Source organism: Peromyscus californicus, unplaced genomic scaffold, assembly GCF_007827085.1.
Source record: "Peromyscus californicus insignis strain IS unplaced genomic scaffold, ASM782708v3 Scaffold_7__1_contigs__length_154581171, whole genome shotgun sequence".
Classification (NCBI taxonomy): domain Eukaryota; kingdom Metazoa; phylum Chordata; class Mammalia; order Rodentia; family Cricetidae; genus Peromyscus; species Peromyscus californicus.
The window spans coordinates 94,729,437-94,748,080 of record NW_026294595.1 but is presented as its reverse complement, the minus strand read 5'-3'; the positions used below and the strand labels follow the sequence as shown (position 1 = coordinate 94,748,080).

Below are 18,644 nucleotides of genomic sequence, written 5' to 3'. Positions count from 1 at the left end.
CTAGGCATCATGGAACAAAGAATACACGGGGGGGGGGGGGGGTCAGAGATAGGAATGTCCTCCACATCAGAAACATGACAACATAAATGGAAGGCCTGGGAGACAAGATGGAGAAAGTTTCTCAGAGAAGAGGCAAAAAGAAAAAAGGAGAAAGAACAAGGATGCGAAACTCTGAAGGGAACGGTAGAGACTGTTTCCCAGGGCTGAAGGACACTAAGACTGGAAGTGTCCACATCTCACCCTCAGTACAGAAACCATTTGAAAGGGATGCATCAAGGGAACTTACTGTAAAATTTCCCAATATCAGTGATAAGGAAGGTAGTTCAGTGAGAACAGATAGATCATGTGAAGAGGAATCCAATGGACGGTTTTGGAGTAAGAAGACAGGGACAAGAGAGAAATGCCTTTGAATTCTGAGGAAAGGAACTTCCAGTTTAGCTGACCCAATTACCAGCCTGGGGTGAAGCTAGGAGAAAGATGGCTTATCCTGCAAGGAGCAGAGCATGTGCATTTCCATTAATTTAGTGTGTATGTGTGTGTGTGTGTGTGTGTGTGTGTGTGTGTGTGTGTGTGTGTATGGAGACAACCTGTAGGAGTTAGTTTTCTATTTCTACCACGAGGGTCCCTGTGACCAGGTCTTCAGGCTTGGCGGCGTCTTTACCCATCAAGCCATTTCACTGGCCCTGACCTTTAGTCTCTTAAAGAACAAATATTTTACTGCTAAAGCCAGTAGTATATTTAAACAGAGAAGAACACATTTAAAAGTCCAGGGTGGAATACTCTTTGCTACAGGGAGATTATTCCCAGAGACTAAAGGCTCCAAGCAGGCGCAGGCATAGGACAAGTGTTAGGATAGAGAGTGGGCAGTCTAGTGTCATGTTTAGCTTGCCTGGATGTAATGAGGATGGGAAGAAAAACGCTTGCTACTTAAAATGCTTAGGGATGTTGTTTGTGATTTCCACATAGTGTAGAACAAATATTAAGTTGCAGTGATGATACACAGGACAGACGACACATAATGGAGTGAGGAACAAGCAATCTCCATGCAAGTACCTGTGAGGGAAGAGTACTGCTTGAAGATGTCAGAAGGTGTAGGTCCTGTCAGCAGAAAAACATCAATGATTCCACTCTCTGACATCCAGCGCACATCAGTCCGACATCTGACCTTTTGTTTGGCAGCTGCTGGGCCCATCTGGGTCAGTGTGTGCTGGAAAAGGATGTAATGAAAATCTGAGAAATTTCACCTATATCACCCAGTTCTAAGTGAATTTATCTACATTTGGTAGCTCCTACTGACATTTGCCAAATACACTGCAAAGCTCTTGGTCACAGGAAAATGCTGCTGCAAAGAAAAGGCTCTGACTGCAGTGTGGTAGTGTGGCATGCAGGCACATTCCACAGCTCACCTCAACTGATGGCTCTGTGTTGATCTCCACCAGTGTTTCTGAGGCATTCAGCCAGAAAATGGCTACAGTCCTGCCCTGTTTGTGGGCCAGGAGATAAGGCACGGAACCATAAATGCCCATTTTGTCATGTATTTGATATCCATAGACATCTAGGTTATAAAGACGGTATGCATCTCCGTCCCTGAAACACAAAGGAGGCTTATCACCAAACACACAAGTGGGTTGTTAATGAATAGAATAGCTTCATTGTCTCCTGTAAACAGATCATTCACCCCCTGCCAGGCGTGAGGGCATACACTTATAATCCTAGCACTTGGAGGGTAGAGATAGGAGAACTGTGAGTTAGAGGCCAGCCTGGGCTATATAGCAAGTTCTAGGTCAGCCTGGGTATGTAACAAGACCCTATATATAACCATTCCCTTACAAAGACTCATCTCTTATCATTTGCCTAAAGGTTTCCTGGCCCAACCTGTGCATGTGATCCTCCTCCTCTGTCTCTGTTGGCTCCCTGGGAACCTCAGGCTTGGATCCTGAAATACCTTTTCTAAAGGTCCCCTGTGAATCCTCCAGACACATAAGCCCCCTCTGCTGATGGACTGTGTGAAGACTTCTCTGCAGCTAAGGAAAAGAAGTACATCCTAACCCACCTGAAGATCTGGAATAGGACTGAGATGGGGGGCTCCCAAGCTGGGGGGCTCCGAGCTCGGGTGGGGGGTAGGGACTAGTCACTATGCCGACCTACTAAATAAACAGTCTCCAGACCTGACAACTTCAAAACAGCCTCTGCTTCTCTTTGGTCTTGACTCCTCTTAGGCAGATGCCCCTGGGATCCATTTGTCAGTAGTGTCAGCCTGAAATGGTCTCTCCAGGGAATCATAGGGAATTGGAGATGCCACATTCTCTGGAATATTGTCCTCTTTAGAGTGAAAGTCCTTTTCTAGATCAGTATTTTCTTTTTACTGTTCTCCCAGGGTTCCATAAAAAAGATCCTACACAGTAAAAGCGAACCTCCACTCTAATTAAAATTACTCCTTATTTTTGTTTCTGTATCTTTGGGTTCACTATTACAGCTTTTTTACTAATATGAGTGTGTATACACACATGCGGAAGTCAGAGGACAGCTTGGTGGCGTTGGTTCTTTCTTTCCAGTTTTATGTCCTGTGCTAGTTTCATTTCTGTTGCTGTGACAGATACTCTCACAAAAACAACAACCTAGGGAGAAAGGGCTCATTTGGCTTACAGTTCCAGGTTACAGTCCATTGTTACAGACATTCACAGTCAAGAGCAGAGAGAGAATAAACATACAGATCCTCGCTTGTTTGTTCTTAGCTTTCAATTCTCTTTTACTGTTCGGTACCCTGAAAACTACTAGGAAGGTTTCTTAACTCCGTAAGTAGTATCAAGCCAGAGACGATTTAAGAATTCTTGCTGCCACTTACCTAGTATTTTTAAGTTGGTGTGATTCTGCATGTTGAGGGATCCCATAGAGATGTTCAAACCCATGAAAGGAGAAATCCAAACCAACAGAGGAAGGACCTGTAGGGGTCAGACTCATGGCTGAGTTTGCTTCTCAACAGATCAATCTAGAAGATTCAGTTAATTTAGCTAACTAGACTGGGAATAGAGACAGCTGAACTTGCCCCGACTGACCAAGGCTGTGCACTGATTTTGATAGTAAGATGCTGTGATGTCTGGGGACTGGTGGATGTATGTGTATGTGTATGTAAAAGTGAGTGTTATACATAATGTATACGTATGAAAAGCTCTGCTCACTTACTACTTATGCTGCCTGAGCCGTATGCTGAAGCTCCTTTTCCCCTGATACTGAGCACATTTAATCTTTGCTAGATGAGTTTGTGCCTCTCTTCGGCCTGCTAAGCTTCCTGCCAGCCTTGTCTGTGGCTCTCTACAAGAACTCTTACATAAGAGCAGCAAGAAGGCTTTCCTAGATCCTCAGTGTATGACTTCCCATGACTGTGATATGTGAGCCCATCCTCCCAACCATATTGCTAAGCTGGTGAGAAATGTCATAGACAGGCATGTAGCACCTGTGACAATGATGAGGAGGTCTAAAAACATTGAGAATTACTAGCTAAAACTGTTAGAGTAGATGAGCTGTATAACTTGGGTTCTCATCACTTGGGTCTCATGAAAGTAGAATGTGGAATTTATAGCTGTCTGATTTACTCAGAACAGCAAGCAGTGTGCTGGCCCAGGCCCTTTCCTGAGACCATAAGCTGCATGTGGCCCATGTAGCGCTCTCATTCTTCTATAAGGTATATATAATTACTTCTCTGTTGCAATGCATTATTGAAAATAGGAAACCCCACCCAGAGATTTTTGTTCACCTTACAGAAGTTACTTGTTTTAAGTGCCAAAGCTCAAGGAGTTTTTTTGTTTGTTTATGGCACTGGGGATTGAACCTAGGGCAACCCCACATTAGCCAAGTACTCTATCACTGAACTGTAACCCAAGCCCTCAAGTGACTTTTAGACATAAATATTTAGCTATTTTGGAATGATCTATTTTAATACTTTATCCTTAACTTTGACAATTTACCATTAGCTTTGACATCCACAAATTTTCCAAATTTCTCTTCCCACAGGCCTAGGTCCTCTTGATTTTCCTAATCACATAAAATGGAGATCAAAATGAGCTTATAAACTGCAACAAATGTGGTTAGCATAATAGTATATCTTATCTGGATTACTAAGAGTGAGGTACTCCAAGATGGCTCAGCAAGTAAAGGCCCTTGCCTCCTCATAATGCAAGCTTGACAGCACAAATTCAATACCGGAACCCACATAAGAGTGGAAGGCAAGAAATACACGGCCTACACACTTGCCCTCACACATGCATCATGTACATTTTTACTATTATTATTATTAACAAAAAATTTAAGACAGAAAATGCAGGGTGTGTTAGCACATGCCTTCAATCGCAGCACTTGGGAAGCAGAGGCCAGTAGATCTCTGTAAATTCAAAGCCAGCCTTGTCTACATAGTAAGCTAGGACTACATACTGAGACTCTGTCTAAAAAAAAAAAAAGACTGAGAAATGAGTCCGTGTTTTTGAAGACCAGTTTATAATGTATATTTAATAAATCAAATTTGTGTTTTCTACAAAGTCAATACTCATCCTTATGAACCTTTTTTTTTTCTGTGTTAAAATATATAACATACACTTTATCTTTTAACCTTTTCCAAGTGTGCAAACCAGTGTCACCAAGTACATTTGCTCTGTGGTATGATGATGACCATCCTCAACCACCAGCTCCACAAGTGTTTCATTGGCCTAAACTGGACTTCCCTACTAAATAACAACTCTCTGTTTCTCCCTCTCTGCATCCCTGGCAAAACCATTCTATTTTCTACTCTAGGAATTTGACGATAGTCACTTCATGAAGTGGAATCGTACAGTATTTATTCTTTTGTGACTGGCTCACTTCACAGGTCGTCTTCAGGTCTTATTCATTTTGTAGCACACGCCAGAACTTTCATTTTTAAGCCAAATACAATTTCATTGTATGCACAGATCACATTTTGATTTTGTCATGTGTTTCTTCCTCCTATGGTTACTGTGACCAGCGCTGCAATGTCCTCACTTTTGGGTACATACAAGAAGCAGGACTACTGGGTCATACTCAATTCTATGTTTAATGTTTTGAAGAATTGATATATTACTTGTCACAAACATCTTCATATGAACTAAAATACGATGGTGTTTTGAAAAATGTAGCCTTTGCATGTAAAAGAAATAAAAGGAAATTTTTTTTTTTTCTGGCTTTTCAAGACAGGGTTTCTCTGTGTAACCCTGGCTGTCCTGGAACTTACTGTGTAGACTCACGGAGATCCACCTGCCTCTGCCTCCCAAGGGCTGAGATTAAAGGTATGTGCTACCACCACCCAGTTAAAAGGAAAAATTTTCATGTGAACATATGAGGTAAAGCAATGAGAATCTAATAACTTAAGTCAGTTCTAATTTTTTTCTCACACTTATTTATGTGTCTGAGGGGTTGACAAGCCACAGTGCATATGTAAAGGTCAAAGGACAACCCACAGGAATTAGCTCTCTCCTTCTAGCACGTGGGTTCTGAGGGTTGAACTCAGGCTTATAATGTTGGCAGCACCCCCTGGGCCATCTTCTTGGCCCAACTTAGGTGCATTCTGAGAGACCAGAGCAGATGTTTGTTTTCACTGAGTTTCCCCTTGTCAATCAGGTATGTGTCCGTGATGGTTTGAGATGTCAGATAAAATGGGAGGACAGTGAGTTCTCAGGTCTTACCTTTTTCTATAGCTACAATTTTCTCAATTTTACATAAGAATGAGGAAATATAAACCGCATGAAAGGAAATTTGCTTGAAAATGAGTTGTCCTTTTCCAGTTTCCTTCATCATCATCAAAGCTTCTGTAAAGCGAGTCTGTGCTTCTTTGAAGTCACATCTGAATGTCTGAGGTAGGGACTGTGCTACCCTGGGGCCAGGCATGGGCTTTAGAGTCTGGGAACTCCCTCAAACAGTTGAAAATTTTCCTATAGCTATGTTATCAAGTTTTTGTGAAGGGATCTGTGACTCAAAACTGCTGCTCAAGCTATCTGATCAGCTGTCTCCCAAAGTGGACTTGACACGTCATCAAACACAGTGTATAGTCATGCATTTATCTTCTCTGTTCAGAAACAGAAAGTTTTCTTATGTTCATCAATACAGACGAGTCTTAAGAAAAAGAAGACTTTTTCCTTAGGGCATGAGAAATACTTTTTTTTTTTTTGGTTTTTCAAGACAGGGTTTCTCTGTGTAGCTTTGCGCCTTTCCTGGAACTCACTTGGTAGTCCAGGCTGGCCTCGAACTCACAGAGATCCGCCTGGCTCTGCCTCCCGAGTGCTGGGATTAAAGGCGTGCGCCACCACCGCCCGGCGAGAAATACTTTTATCATTGCAAATGGCAACAGTTACTGTCAAGACTCTGTCAGGAATTATGTGGCTGTGAATAAAGATTTCTAGTTAGGTTCAGTGGTACATACACATAACATCAGCACTCAAGAGGTTGAGGCAGGAGAATAGCTGTGAATTGGAGGCCAGCCTAGGCTACATAATGTGTTTCAGAGCAGCATGGGCTACAGAGTCTTGGGGAGACAGTTCGGTGGGTAAAGCACTTGCTGTTCTCGTGTGAGGACTGGTGTTCAGTCCTCAGTGTCTATATAAATGTTGGGTAGACACAGTGGGCTGCACTTGGGAGGCAGACAGTTGATCCCCGAACAAGCTGACTAAAAGACTAGCTTGTTGGGGAATATTATTTTAACTAGGCAAAGATGTGTTACATTTGTTTGTGTTGCATTTGTTTAATTATATAAAGGTATGTTGTATTTGTTTCACCTTGCCTGCCTAAGGCACCTGATTGGTCTAATAAAAAGCTGAACAGTCAATAGGCAGGAGAGAGATGGGCGGGCTGGCAGGCAGAGCGAATAAGTAGGAGGAGAAATCTAGGCTCGAGAAAAGAAGGAGGAGGAGAATGAGAGGGACATGCCTGAGGCCAGAAGTAGTGAAAAGAAGGAAAAATAAAGTTGGTTTTGGTGTCGGATTCCAGAAACTCCTTGGTTTGGGAGTAGGTTGGTGGCCCAAAAGAAAGTCTGTTAGACTAGCTGAACTGGTAAGTTCTGAGTTCCGGTGAGAGACTGCTTTATAAGGTGGAGAGTGACTGAAAATGACACCTGGTGTCAGCTTCTGATCTCCACATATGCATGCAGGTACACCAATGTACACATATGCACAGATATGTACATACCACACCCATATACACAAACGCACAAAAAGACTCGAGTTCTAGATTGTCTATTCTTCATAACTCAGCCAAAATAACCTTTTAAAAACAGAAGTGAGACCATCTATCCCTACGTTTAAAACATTCTTTGTTCTTAGGGTAAACTGAAAAGGGGTGCCTTAAAAGAAGGCACACTCTGATGGACGAGGAACTTAGATCAGTTCAGTGATGAACTACCCATTCCTTCAACCGTGCCTGCCCTGCAGGAGGCGGTTGGTCTTCAACAGATTTTGTGAAGTAAAGAGCATTGCTAGTCTCTCCATAGAAGACCCTTACTAGTTCTTTAGCATTTACCTGTCTCCTTTCCCTTTGTGTTCCTTCCTCCTAATATAAGAAACATATGGATACAGTATGCATAGTATATAACACACACACACACACACACACACACACACACACACACACACACACACACACACGTAAATGAAATGTAATAAAAGGTAAACAGAGAATAATTGAGGAAGACACCGGTACTGATTTCTGGCTTCCACTCCTGGCATGCGCACACCCACTAAAAAGACCAAGATGCTAAGGTGAGTAAACAGACTATAACAAGAAATCCCCTTTTATATACCAAGCACCCCTCTGGAGAAGAGGGGAGCAGAATCCACTACTTGTTGACAGGAATGTTAAAGAAGATCAAGGGTAACTTGCTAGATCTCAATTACCTGAGAGGTGTCAGCTGGAGCACTCTCCTTGTTCCCTTGGGTAGCTCTGTTTAAACACAGATAAAGTTATTTCAGTCAATGGGAAGACTGGCAGGATTTAATGCAGTAACAAAGATTCTCATTTCCAAGTCTTCATAAATTCTATCCTTTAATTTATTAAATATGACATCATTATAGGCCTGGCATGGCGGCACATAACTAATCCAAGAATTTAGAGGGCCAAGGCAGAGTATCAGAAGTTCATAGTCACTGTTGCTTGCATAGTAATTTCAAGGCTAGTCTAAGCTACAAGACCCTGTTTCAAAAAAAAAAAAAAAAAAAGAAAAAAAAAAGGAAAGTAGGGGCAGCAAAATGCCTCAGTGGGCAAAGGTGGGCAAAGGTGCTTGCTGTCAGGATGGCTGAGTGGGCAAAGGTGCTTGCTGTCAGGACTGGGATGGTCTGGAAGAGAGGCCTCTCCCATTTTCACCAAGTGTTGGTTTAAAATCTCCCAGTCGAGCCGGGCGGTGGTGGCGCACGCCTTTAATCCCAGCACTCGGGAGGCAGAGTCAGGCGGATCTCTGTGAGTTCGAGGCCAGCCTGGTCTCCAAAGCGAGTTCCAGGAAAGGCGCAAAGCTACACAGAGAAACCCTGTCTCGAAAAACCCAAAAAAAAAAAAAAAAAAAAAAAAAAAAAAAATCTCCCAGTCTATACTTGCCCTTTTTATCATCAGAATAAGTGATTATGTGGTCCACAGAAAACATTTTGCATTATTTATTTCCACACAATAACTTTTTTTTAAGTTGCAAGTTATTTTTATTTTGAAATGTTAGCATTGGAAAATCTTACTATTTATCATAAAAGTAATAGGTCCTCATTGTGGGAAAATTAAGAAGTAGTGAAAAGAAGGAAAAGTAAAAAATACCTAAAAGGCCAACTACTCTGTCATTATCATATAAATAGTCTTTCTATTGGCTACTTTTCTATTGCTGTGATAAAACACGATGACCAGGGCAACTCAGAGATGGAAAAATTGGTTTGGGTGTCGGATTCCAGAGCGGTAAGAGTCCATGAGGTTGGAGTGGAGGCAGCAGTCGATAGACATGACCACTAGAGCAGGAGCTGAGGGCTACATCTTGAACCACAAGCGGGAAGCAGAAAGTGAACTGGGGATGGTGTGTGTCCTTCTACTCTCAAAGCCTGGTTCCGGTCACATACTTCCTCCAGCAAGGCTGGACCTCCTAAGCCTCCTCAAACAGCACCACCAATTGGGGACCGAGTATTCAAATGCCGGAGACCATGGGCACATCTTATTCAAACCACCGCATTCTTCAACTTTTTTTTTTTAAACTGAGAAACATTAAAAATAGCATAACAGCCGGGCGGTGGTGGCGCACGCCTTTAATCCCAGCACTCGGGAGGCAGAGCCAGGCGGATCTCTGTGAGTTCGAGGCCAGCCTGGACTACCAAGTGAGTTCCAGGAAAGGCGCAAAGCTACACAGAGAAACCCTGTCTCGAAAAAACCAAAAAAAAAAAAAAAAATAGCATAACAAAAAATTTATTACACAAGCTCTTCAGCCACCTTTAAAATCTTTGTGTGTGTGTGAGGGAGAGGGAAGAAAGCTCAGCCAGCAAGGCAGGAGGAGCAGGGCTGGAGGCAGCTGGTATTTGTTAAGGTAGGTCCTCAAGGGTCAAGAGATGTATACAAATACCTTTGCCTGTGAGGAGTCTGTAGGTGCTCAAAGTATAACTGGCCCAGGGAGTTGATGCTGATCACAGCCTCGTTCTCAGACACCAAGTCTATCTTGAATGGGTTTGCTGAGATGTGACACTTCAGATCTCCTTTTCCATCGGTCAGTATCAGGCTGCCAGTATCCCCTGAGCATGAGACCAGCCTGGACAATGAACCAGAAAGAGAAAAATAAATAAATTGCTACAGGTTTATACAAGTCTATGTGATCTGTAACTGAGAGTGTTGGCCAGCAAATCAATCTTCCTGTGACAGACAATAGGTAAGGTCTACAGTAGGGAGCCATCATGGAGAGGAAAGAAAAGAGCTTGGACAGAACCTAACTCTACCACATACTTCATAACCACAGGTAACAAAGTTATTCAACCTTTCAATGACTAATTCTTTACCTAAGAAATGTAAATAAAATTAAAACTAATAGAATTTTTGGAAAAAAATTAAGTGAAATCATACTTTCAAAGTAATTGGTACAGGTTGGAAATGCGAACAAATGTTCATCATCATCATCATTTCTGTCTATAATGTCTAGTTACACTTGGGCACACAGAATCTAAATAGTCTCATTTATTTTTAATTTTTAAATTACATATTACAATTCTACTTTGTGTGCCGTGTGTGTATGTGTGGGGTGTGTGGGTGCCACAGTGTGCATGTGGAGGTGAGAGGACAGCTTGCAGGAGCCGAGGACCAAACTCAGGTCATCAGAAGTAGAGGCAGCACCTGTTTCTGCTGAGCCCTCTCCCTGGCACTATGGAAATCTTATACTTCTTCAGGCAGGCGACTCTTCTTCTCATGAGCTTGGCCGTAACAGGCTCTCTGGAGGTTAGGAGGCAGTGAGGGCTGATAACTGTGAGGCATAAGGAACACGGAAATCCCTTTGCACAGTCTGTCTCCGTTGAGGTCTAGTCAATGCTCAGGCCTGGCAGGGACGGTGAAGGAACAGGAAGGCAACAGAGGGATGGCTCAGTGGTCAAGAGTCATTACTGCTGTTGAGAGGACTCACATCTGGCAGATCACAGCTGCGGTAATTCCAGCTCCAGGGGATCTGACCTCATTTTCTGCCCTCTTCAGGCAACCACACCTGTGACGTGTGAGTGCACATAAGAAACATTCACAGGCCGGGCGGTGGTGGCGCACGCCTTTAATCCCAGCACTCGGGAGGCAGAGCCAGGCGGATCTCTGTGAGTTCGAGGCCAGCCTGGACTACCAAGTGAGTTCCAGGAAAGGCGCAAAGCTACACAGAGAAACCCTGTCTCGAAAAACCAAAAAAAAAAAAAAAGAAACATTCACAGAAGGAGCAGGAAGGGGGGGGGGGTCTCTGCTGGAATGGAAGGCTCAATGAAGTTTGGAAGTTTGGGTATTTAGAATAAGTTTTGCAGTTAATGCCCTAAGTCACAGATCTGAGTGGGCTGTGAACTCAGCTTATGATTTAATTCAGCAACCTGAAATATAAAACTCTGAGTCTGCATTTGCAGCCATAGAGACCCTGTAGCTAGATAAGACGTGAGACAGTCATAGAGACTAAGTAGTTTTCTAACAACGCTACTGTTAGAGACTGAGACTGTTGTTTCATGTCATTAAACGCTTCAGAGAGGCCCAGAGGCTTGCATTCTGAAGGACCGTCACAAGGTGCCATATTCCCACCACTTGGTTTGCTTTCAGTAAGCCCCTTATTTCGGTTGACTATCAGCAGAACTTAAGCAAGAGCACAGAATGCTGTGGTTTATTCCTCCTTGTATCAGTTCACTGGGTTATCATAACAAATTACCACAGGCCGGGTTGTTTAAATAGCAGCTTATTCTCTCACAGTTCTGGAAAGCTAAGGCCAAGGTGTCAGCAGGTTGGTTTGTTATAAGGCCTATCTCCATGGCTTGCAGACGGTTGCCTTGTCACTATGAGTGTCCCTGTGCATGTGTCACCCTAGTTTCCTCATCTTATAGGGGTAGCAGTCGTGATGTATTAGGGCCCCACTATTATGTTCCCAGTTTATCCCAACTATTGCTTTACTATATCTCTAAATACAGTTGTGTTCTGAGGTACCGGGGATGAGGGCTTCGGCATACGAATTTGGGGGACAGGGAGACACAATTCTGCTCACAACACTGGTATTCTATCCTTTAATGGTAGCCAGGTTTTCACTGCCTTCACTGTCAACTAGGTCAGCTGGTTAATCTCATACCCATGGTCAGTTGCTTATACCCACTTCTGATATCAACTACTGTGTCAACCAGGACTTGACTGTCAATAATAGAAACAGTTCTGGCTATTTTAAGTAGAAAATACATAACTTACCAAAGAGAACTGGTTGTCTATAACATCATTAGGAGGGTTTAGGTAATAGGGTTCAGGCTAGCTCTGCAGTAAAGCTCCTAAGCACGAAACGGGATAAATGGACAGTCAGTGGACTTCTATCTCAGCTATAGTCAGGAAGCTGAGAAATCAGAAGTCACTGTGGCTATTGCTTGGCTCAAGGGTCATGTCATCTTAGCTGTAATATGAAGATTAGGGACCGGTGGCCCTAACTAGTGGCCTTACAGCCATTGACAGCTGCCAGATCTAGATAAGCACAACAGTACTGAACAGTTTTGCTAAGTACACACGAAGAGCAGAAAGTGAATCACATCTGAAACTCTAGCTAGAAAGGGGTCTGGGAAGGGCAAAAGGCTGCTTTCAATGTTTCAGTTATGTTGGTAGCTCAAGGTCCCCTAGAAAGTAGTCGGCACCCAAGCAGAACTAACCTCGACACTTATCACACAATGTTTATATAATCTTCACTATCTATTGACAACCGTGGTTTTTCTGGAGGAAATTAAAGCATCTGTCTTAACCTTACATTCTTTCACTGACAGAGCAACAGGAGCCGCCAGGCAAAGCAACTCATGCTTTACCCGAATGTCTGCCCAGGAGAACTGATGGAAACTTTGCAGGTACTTGAAAAACACTTTAATCCCTAGAGACTTTTTTTTTTACCTAGATACTGATCATTAATTTATCTCTGGCTCTACATAAAATTAAATGTTAGGCTTCTGAGAATACCCTTAATTAAAAGTGAGTTCATCTAGCTGTATAAATCACTGGGAGAGTTAGTGTATTAGATCTCTTGAGTCATGGTGCTAATCTGAGTGGGCAAATTAAATAGCTTCTCTTCTACTTGGTTCCAAACTCAGCCTAATAAACTTTTTTTTTTTTTTTTTTTTTTTTTGTGAGAAACAGAGCAGGCCCAAATTTCTGTCTCTCCTCATTCGGAGGTACAAAACTGTTTTGGAATGGGAGATAAAGAAAAACAGAATAGGTAACATAGAAAATTTATAAATGTATCCCCAGATGATTGGCTACTAACCCTGTAACTAGCTGATTATAACACTCAACACACAGAATAGGGGGTGCATTCAAGGTCTGATTAAAGAACACGCTGAAGTTGTGCATAATGGACCCTGCCCCTTGGCTTACCTTACAGTTCCTAGCTTGCTAGTGATGACGTCAGGAACTTCATATCTTGGTTTCAGTGGGGTTTCTTCATTGATTTTAAGTCTGAAAATGTTTTTCTCTATACCATAAACTTCAGCCAGGAGAGGAGTCTGGGAGCAGAGGTGTGAGATTAGCTTTAACAGGTTACCTCCATGATAATCTATTCTAATAGTCAAATGACAATAATTAGGAAAGCATTTGTTTAAATTAGTATAGGCCAAGCAAATTGGAGAATGCTGGCAATAAAAAGGACACGTCCCACATCTGTGCTTGTACTTGCTTGGTTATGGCTGTAGCACAAGAAATATCTTCTGTGTGTCTGTGGCTAGGTAAACATAGGCTTATCCAAACCAGGATCTTTAGAGTGAAAGGGGTCTCCACTAATAATTGAACTGGATAATTGCATAAGCTGCAATCAGACTTGAAAAAATTGGGACGTATGACCAGGCACAGATGTACCAAGAGTTTAGACGTTAAATTCAGTGTTACCAGGCTCCAGGTGAATGAAAGATGAAAGAAACAGGCTCAGGGAAAGAACTGAGAAAAATGATGATCTTTACAGTTCTTAAGCATGGATGAAATGAGGTTCACTGCACTGAAATCAACAGATTTTTTTACAGCCAGGAAAAATAATAAACTTCTAGGGAACTTTTTCATGGGGCTGGGAAATTTAGGTAAAAATTGCCAAGAGGGATGGAAACAACACAGAACTACAAAAGGAGTAAACCTGAAAAATAAAATTCAAAGCAAGAGGAGAAACCCCACAGGAACAGAAATGGCTGGATTTGGGTCACAAAATGAAGCACCTAGATCAGAGTGTGACTTTAAGACAAGTCTTTAGCCAGTGTATCATACTAGTCTTAACTGCAAATTCTTCACAAAGCATGCTGCTGAGCTTTGGTTATACATGGGTACCGACATTGTTATTTTCTGCTGTGATGTAGGCTCAGTGGGAAAGGTCACATGATGTAGTGTAACTGACATGATGTGGGGAAATCAGAAGACAGGCAGCATGGAAAACATCAAGCAGCATTTGAAAAGCCATGTGACTGGAACCTTGCCTCTGGAACTATAAGGGCAGTCAGGTCAGTGTTGGTAATACTGTCCTGAAGAGCTAATGCTATGGCTGCATTCAACGTCATTCTAATACAGGACTGTTACAGAATTGATTATAATTTCTGCTTCCATGCTTACTTTTTCACAAATCCGAGTTGTCCCGAGCATGCCGTTAGAATCCCAACATTTGAAAATGCCCAAACACAAACAGAGCTGAAACTCAAATTATCTATTCTCTCCCAAGCTAGACATATAGTTTCATGGTACTTTTTATTTTTTATTTTTTTTTAAAGATTTTATTTATTTATCATGTATACAGTGAGTGTTCAGCCTGCATGCCAGAAGAGGGCACCAGATCTCATTACAGATGGTTGTGAGCCACCATGTGGTTGCTGGGAATTGAACTCAGGACCTCTGGAAGAACAGCCAGTGCTCTTAACCTCTGAGCCATCTCTCCAGCCCCCATGGTTCTTTTTAATTCAATTAACATTTATTTTATATGTAATATCGTAACCACTGAACTCCTAGAGGGGTTGCAATTTAGAGAAGATGATACCTACATAAAATTTACATAAAGCGGAGATGAAAGTATGAATACAGATTTAGTGGCAAAATAGGAAGCGGAGTACTAATGTGTTCGAGGTGAAGAAGGCCTGGGAAGTCTCTCTGGGAGCAGGGGGAGGGAGAACTTTAAAGAGGGCCTTTAGGAGTTGGTAGGAGAATAAATTAGGTTTCTATTGCTGTGATAAACACTACCACAGAAGAAAAGAGTTTATTTTACATTGCATCTTACAGTCTACCATGAAGGAGGTCAGAGCAGGAACTTGAGGCAGGAACTGACGCAGACGTCATAGAGGAGTGCTGCTTACTGGCTTGTTCAGCCTGCTTTCTTACAGAACCAGGACTACAGCCCAGGGATGGCACCACCTACAGACAGCTGAGTTCTCCTACATCAATCATTAATCAAGAAAATGCCCCACAACACAGGCTAATCTGATGGAGCCATGCTTTCAGTGGAAGCTCTTTCTCAACCCAGATGACCCTGGCTCAGAGTCTTCCTAATGTTTTCTGTCTATGAGTTAAATACCATCAAATAATGTTAAGAATGTAAACAGAACAAAACAAAACAGAAAAAATGTAAACAGTGGGTCTTTATTGTAAGCAACCTCTAGTGTTTTTGTTTTTGTTTTTGTTTCTTTAAATAAGCTAAGCAAGCTGTTGGGGGGCCCAATTTCGAGCCTTTAGTTGACAACTGTCTAATCTTTCCCTTGTGCCCAACTGTCCCTAAGTATAAGCGGAACGTTTCCTCCTTTGGCAGCTGTCACTATGGCACACCAGCTGCCTTAAACAATCCAGGAAGGGCTTTGTGGAAACTATACCCCAGCTGCAGAGAACACTGCAGCCATGACGCTGCTGAAACCACACTTCTGCTTCAACAGGCCTTGCTCTCATGTGGAAACCTTCATGTGAGCTTAGGACAAGCCTTGATGGTCACCAGAGGAGCTTGCCTCCAGCTTCTCTGGAGGGCTGCTCTAGATCTTGTAATAGCAGTCCTCAATTAGGTCAGGAGGAGGAATAGCACCTCCCTGGTAACTCAGCAAAAAAAAACCCTGAGCGGTGCTTATGCAATAGCTTTCATTGGTGGGAATGGAAACTGCTATGATTACAGCATTACAGCCTGAGCCCAAGCATGCCATACTCCTTTTCCAGATATACAATTAAGCTTCTTTCCAGCTTATTTGTTTGTGTATTATATCGTGTTATTTATTTTGCTTTTTTTTTTTTTTTTTTAGATAGTCTCAGCTATTTGTGGTAACTGCAAGCATCGATTCTCTAAGAAGAAGAACAATGGTGACCTCCTTTAGCCCATTTCCAGAGGGCAATTAGCCTATTCAGGTTTGGCTCTGTTTGGCCAGTTCCTAATTAACTGCTTGTTGGCCACTCAGGATGAACACTACTTGCTAAAGAGCAGCTTGCTGAGGAGGTCACTAGTTGACAAAGTCTCATTTTAATCCTGCTAAGATGAAGAGGCAAGGAGTAACCTCATACAGAGGCTTAGAGATATACTTGGATCCTCAAAGAAGCTGCTGGAAGCATTTCTTGTGCAACCACAATAACAGACTGCAAAAGAAAGTAAAAATGTTTCCAAGATGTCTACCCAAATCAGCAGAGAACCCCAAAGTTAGCAATGAGTCTAGTACGGTCTGCCTTGCTGGCCGTGCAGAAGACAGCATGCATTTCCCTGTAGAGGGAGCAAAAGACCAGATCTCTGCTGCTCAGCCCCTGTCGCGTCTTCATTCAAGGCAAAAAGCTGGTAACAGTAGGAGGGAGAAATCAAGCCTGAACAGCATTTAAAAGAGAACACTTTCCTAGTCATTTTCCTTACTTTTTTTTCTTCTAACAGCTTCTTTATTGAACATTTACTTGTACATTTACAAACGTACTATTTTTGACGTTTGTAAATAAGAGCTCATGGGGGCAGTCCTCAGGATGGCATTACTGCCTTTATAAGAAAAGAGCAGAATTTCCTTCGCCTGTGTCATTCAGTCATGTGGGATCAAGATGGCCATTTGCAGGCCAGGAAGAGGGCCATTTCCCGATGTCAGTGTTGGCACCTTGGAAACTAAGAGATACATCTGTTGTTTAAGTCACTTGGTCGATGGTATCTTGTTATGCAGCCAAAGCAAACTAAGACAATATTAATAATAAAGCTTGATTCTGTTCTTAGTTGCTTATTAGGAGTGGCTCTGGGGGAAGGAACTGGATTTCCAGAATGACAAGTCGTCAAACTCTGAAGTCAATTGTTTAAGGCTTTAAGCGTGTGGGGGTAGGCAGCTGGGCAGGCAGGTACAGGGAGCTCCTGGTTTGTCAGAATCTGCCTCTTTGGTGCAATTTGAGAACTGCAGCTGTGAGCTGAATATGATCCTCTTGGATTTTGGACTCTATCTCTCTGAACCTGAAAGAAAAAAAGCTATTGTTCTTATCAGGTGCACATATACTCTGGACCACACTGATACCTGATGTGCAATCTCCTTAATACATTGGTCTCAGCCTAGAAATAACCTTTGACCCTGTTCCTATGCAGTGAGATGGCTATAAAGTACAGACAACTTCTCAGGTAACTGTTGGAAGATTATTATCTTCACTGCCTCTGAAACCAACAGAGGACATGGAATTCTAAGTCCCTACCAGTTAGCTCAATTCTACACATCACTTGGACATTAAAATGGAGTTAAGCAGAATTTCAGGGTGACTTTTTAAAAGATACATTTGCTTGAGATTACAGTACACAGATTCCTATCCAGCTTTGATATTCAGGTATTTCCAGTACCGAATGTGGAGTATGTTTTAAGTATCCACAAAGTTCTGAGTCCTGAGGGCTTTGGTGCTAACATTTCAGATGATCTGTTCTTTCTTGATAGACTTCTTGGTTCCCTTCTGAGCAGCGTGCTGTCTTGTGTTTAGATCTATCCTCTGGGGCTCTCTGCACTGTAAAGTCTTCTTTTTGGAGGACTTCCAGATCTGTTGGCTCTGGTTGGTACCTGACTTGAATTGCCTTGTCTTTCCAAAGAGAAAAAATGATCTCTTGTACCCTAAGGAGGCATGTGCAGGAGTCTGGCACTCACCGCATTGGTGTCAAGCTGTGCTGAGAACTGAGTTTTGGTTTATTACTGGTATCTGAAGTAATTCTGCCTCATTTTCATTGCGTTGGCATCTTTATGACAGTGGATTGTTCAAGAGGTTCTATGTACTAAGCCTCCCCAAGGATGGATAAGGATTTTATTTCCAGATCATGGCCTCTACAACTTGCTGCAGTCAGATACAATGAAGAGAAGAAGGAAAATGAGAAAATTATCAGAAAAAAAAAAAGAGAAAAGAAAGTTCCTGACATCTGGAGGTAATTCCAAAGGTTCCTGCAAAGCCTCTTGTGGGCTCCCTCAATTTTGAGAGTCAAGTTTGCTGAACACTAATAGTTTCTAAATTAAGGTCTTAGAGAACCCTCCTCCAACATTGTGGGATAGTTTTGATTCTGTTCGCTGTTTCCTCAGTAAAGCATTACAAAGCAGGGGTGCGGCAGTCCCAAGGAGATTTCACACAACTTTCAGCTGCAAGTCGATGTCTGAGAACTGGAAACGGTGAGGCAGTTAGTCGAGTCTGTAACAGGATCCACTCTGTAAGCGGTTAGTAGACCCAGACCACAGTCTTAATGAACTACGTTTCTGTTTTAAGAAATACCAGTTAATTCATATTGGTTTGAGAGGCTCTAGAAGCTGAAGAGCCTTTAGAAGGTGGAGGAGTCCTAAAAGTAAGGGCTGGAGTGGAGTATCAGGTGGCTTGTGCAGTCTCACTTTCTGGTCCAGCTCATAACACTTCTATAACTGACCCATCTTTGCGCCACAGATGAAGTAGTGTGATGAACTGAAAGGTGAGAGGAAAGTCCTTAAGATATCCTACTGTATATAATTCCTTTACTTTGTAGGAACTATGGGGATTGGCTCGGGACA

At 42.5% G+C, this 18,644-nt stretch overlaps 1 protein-coding gene across 3 annotated transcripts in view; it reads right to left on the bottom strand.

The window, feature by feature from the left end:
- Ganc (glucosidase alpha, neutral C) overlaps window positions 1-18,644 on the bottom strand; it is a 55,565-nt gene that overhangs the window by 31,188 nt on the left and 5,733 nt on the right. For all 3 annotated transcript variants that reach the window (XM_052726250.1, XM_052726249.1, XM_052726251.1), the window contains exons 4-10: window positions 13,066-13,193; window positions 9,578-9,760; window positions 7,890-7,935; window positions 3,966-4,032; window positions 2,846-2,942; window positions 1,407-1,587; window positions 1,054-1,207 (exon numbers count right to left, since the gene is read on the bottom strand). In XM_052726250.1, the coding sequence (XP_052582210.1) occupies window positions 1,054-1,207; window positions 1,407-1,587; window positions 2,846-2,942; window positions 3,966-4,032; window positions 7,890-7,935; window positions 9,578-9,760; window positions 13,066-13,193 (856 nt within the window). The remainder of the gene's footprint in view (window positions 1-1,053; window positions 1,208-1,406; window positions 1,588-2,845; window positions 2,943-3,965; window positions 4,033-7,889; window positions 7,936-9,577; window positions 9,761-13,065; window positions 13,194-18,644) is intronic.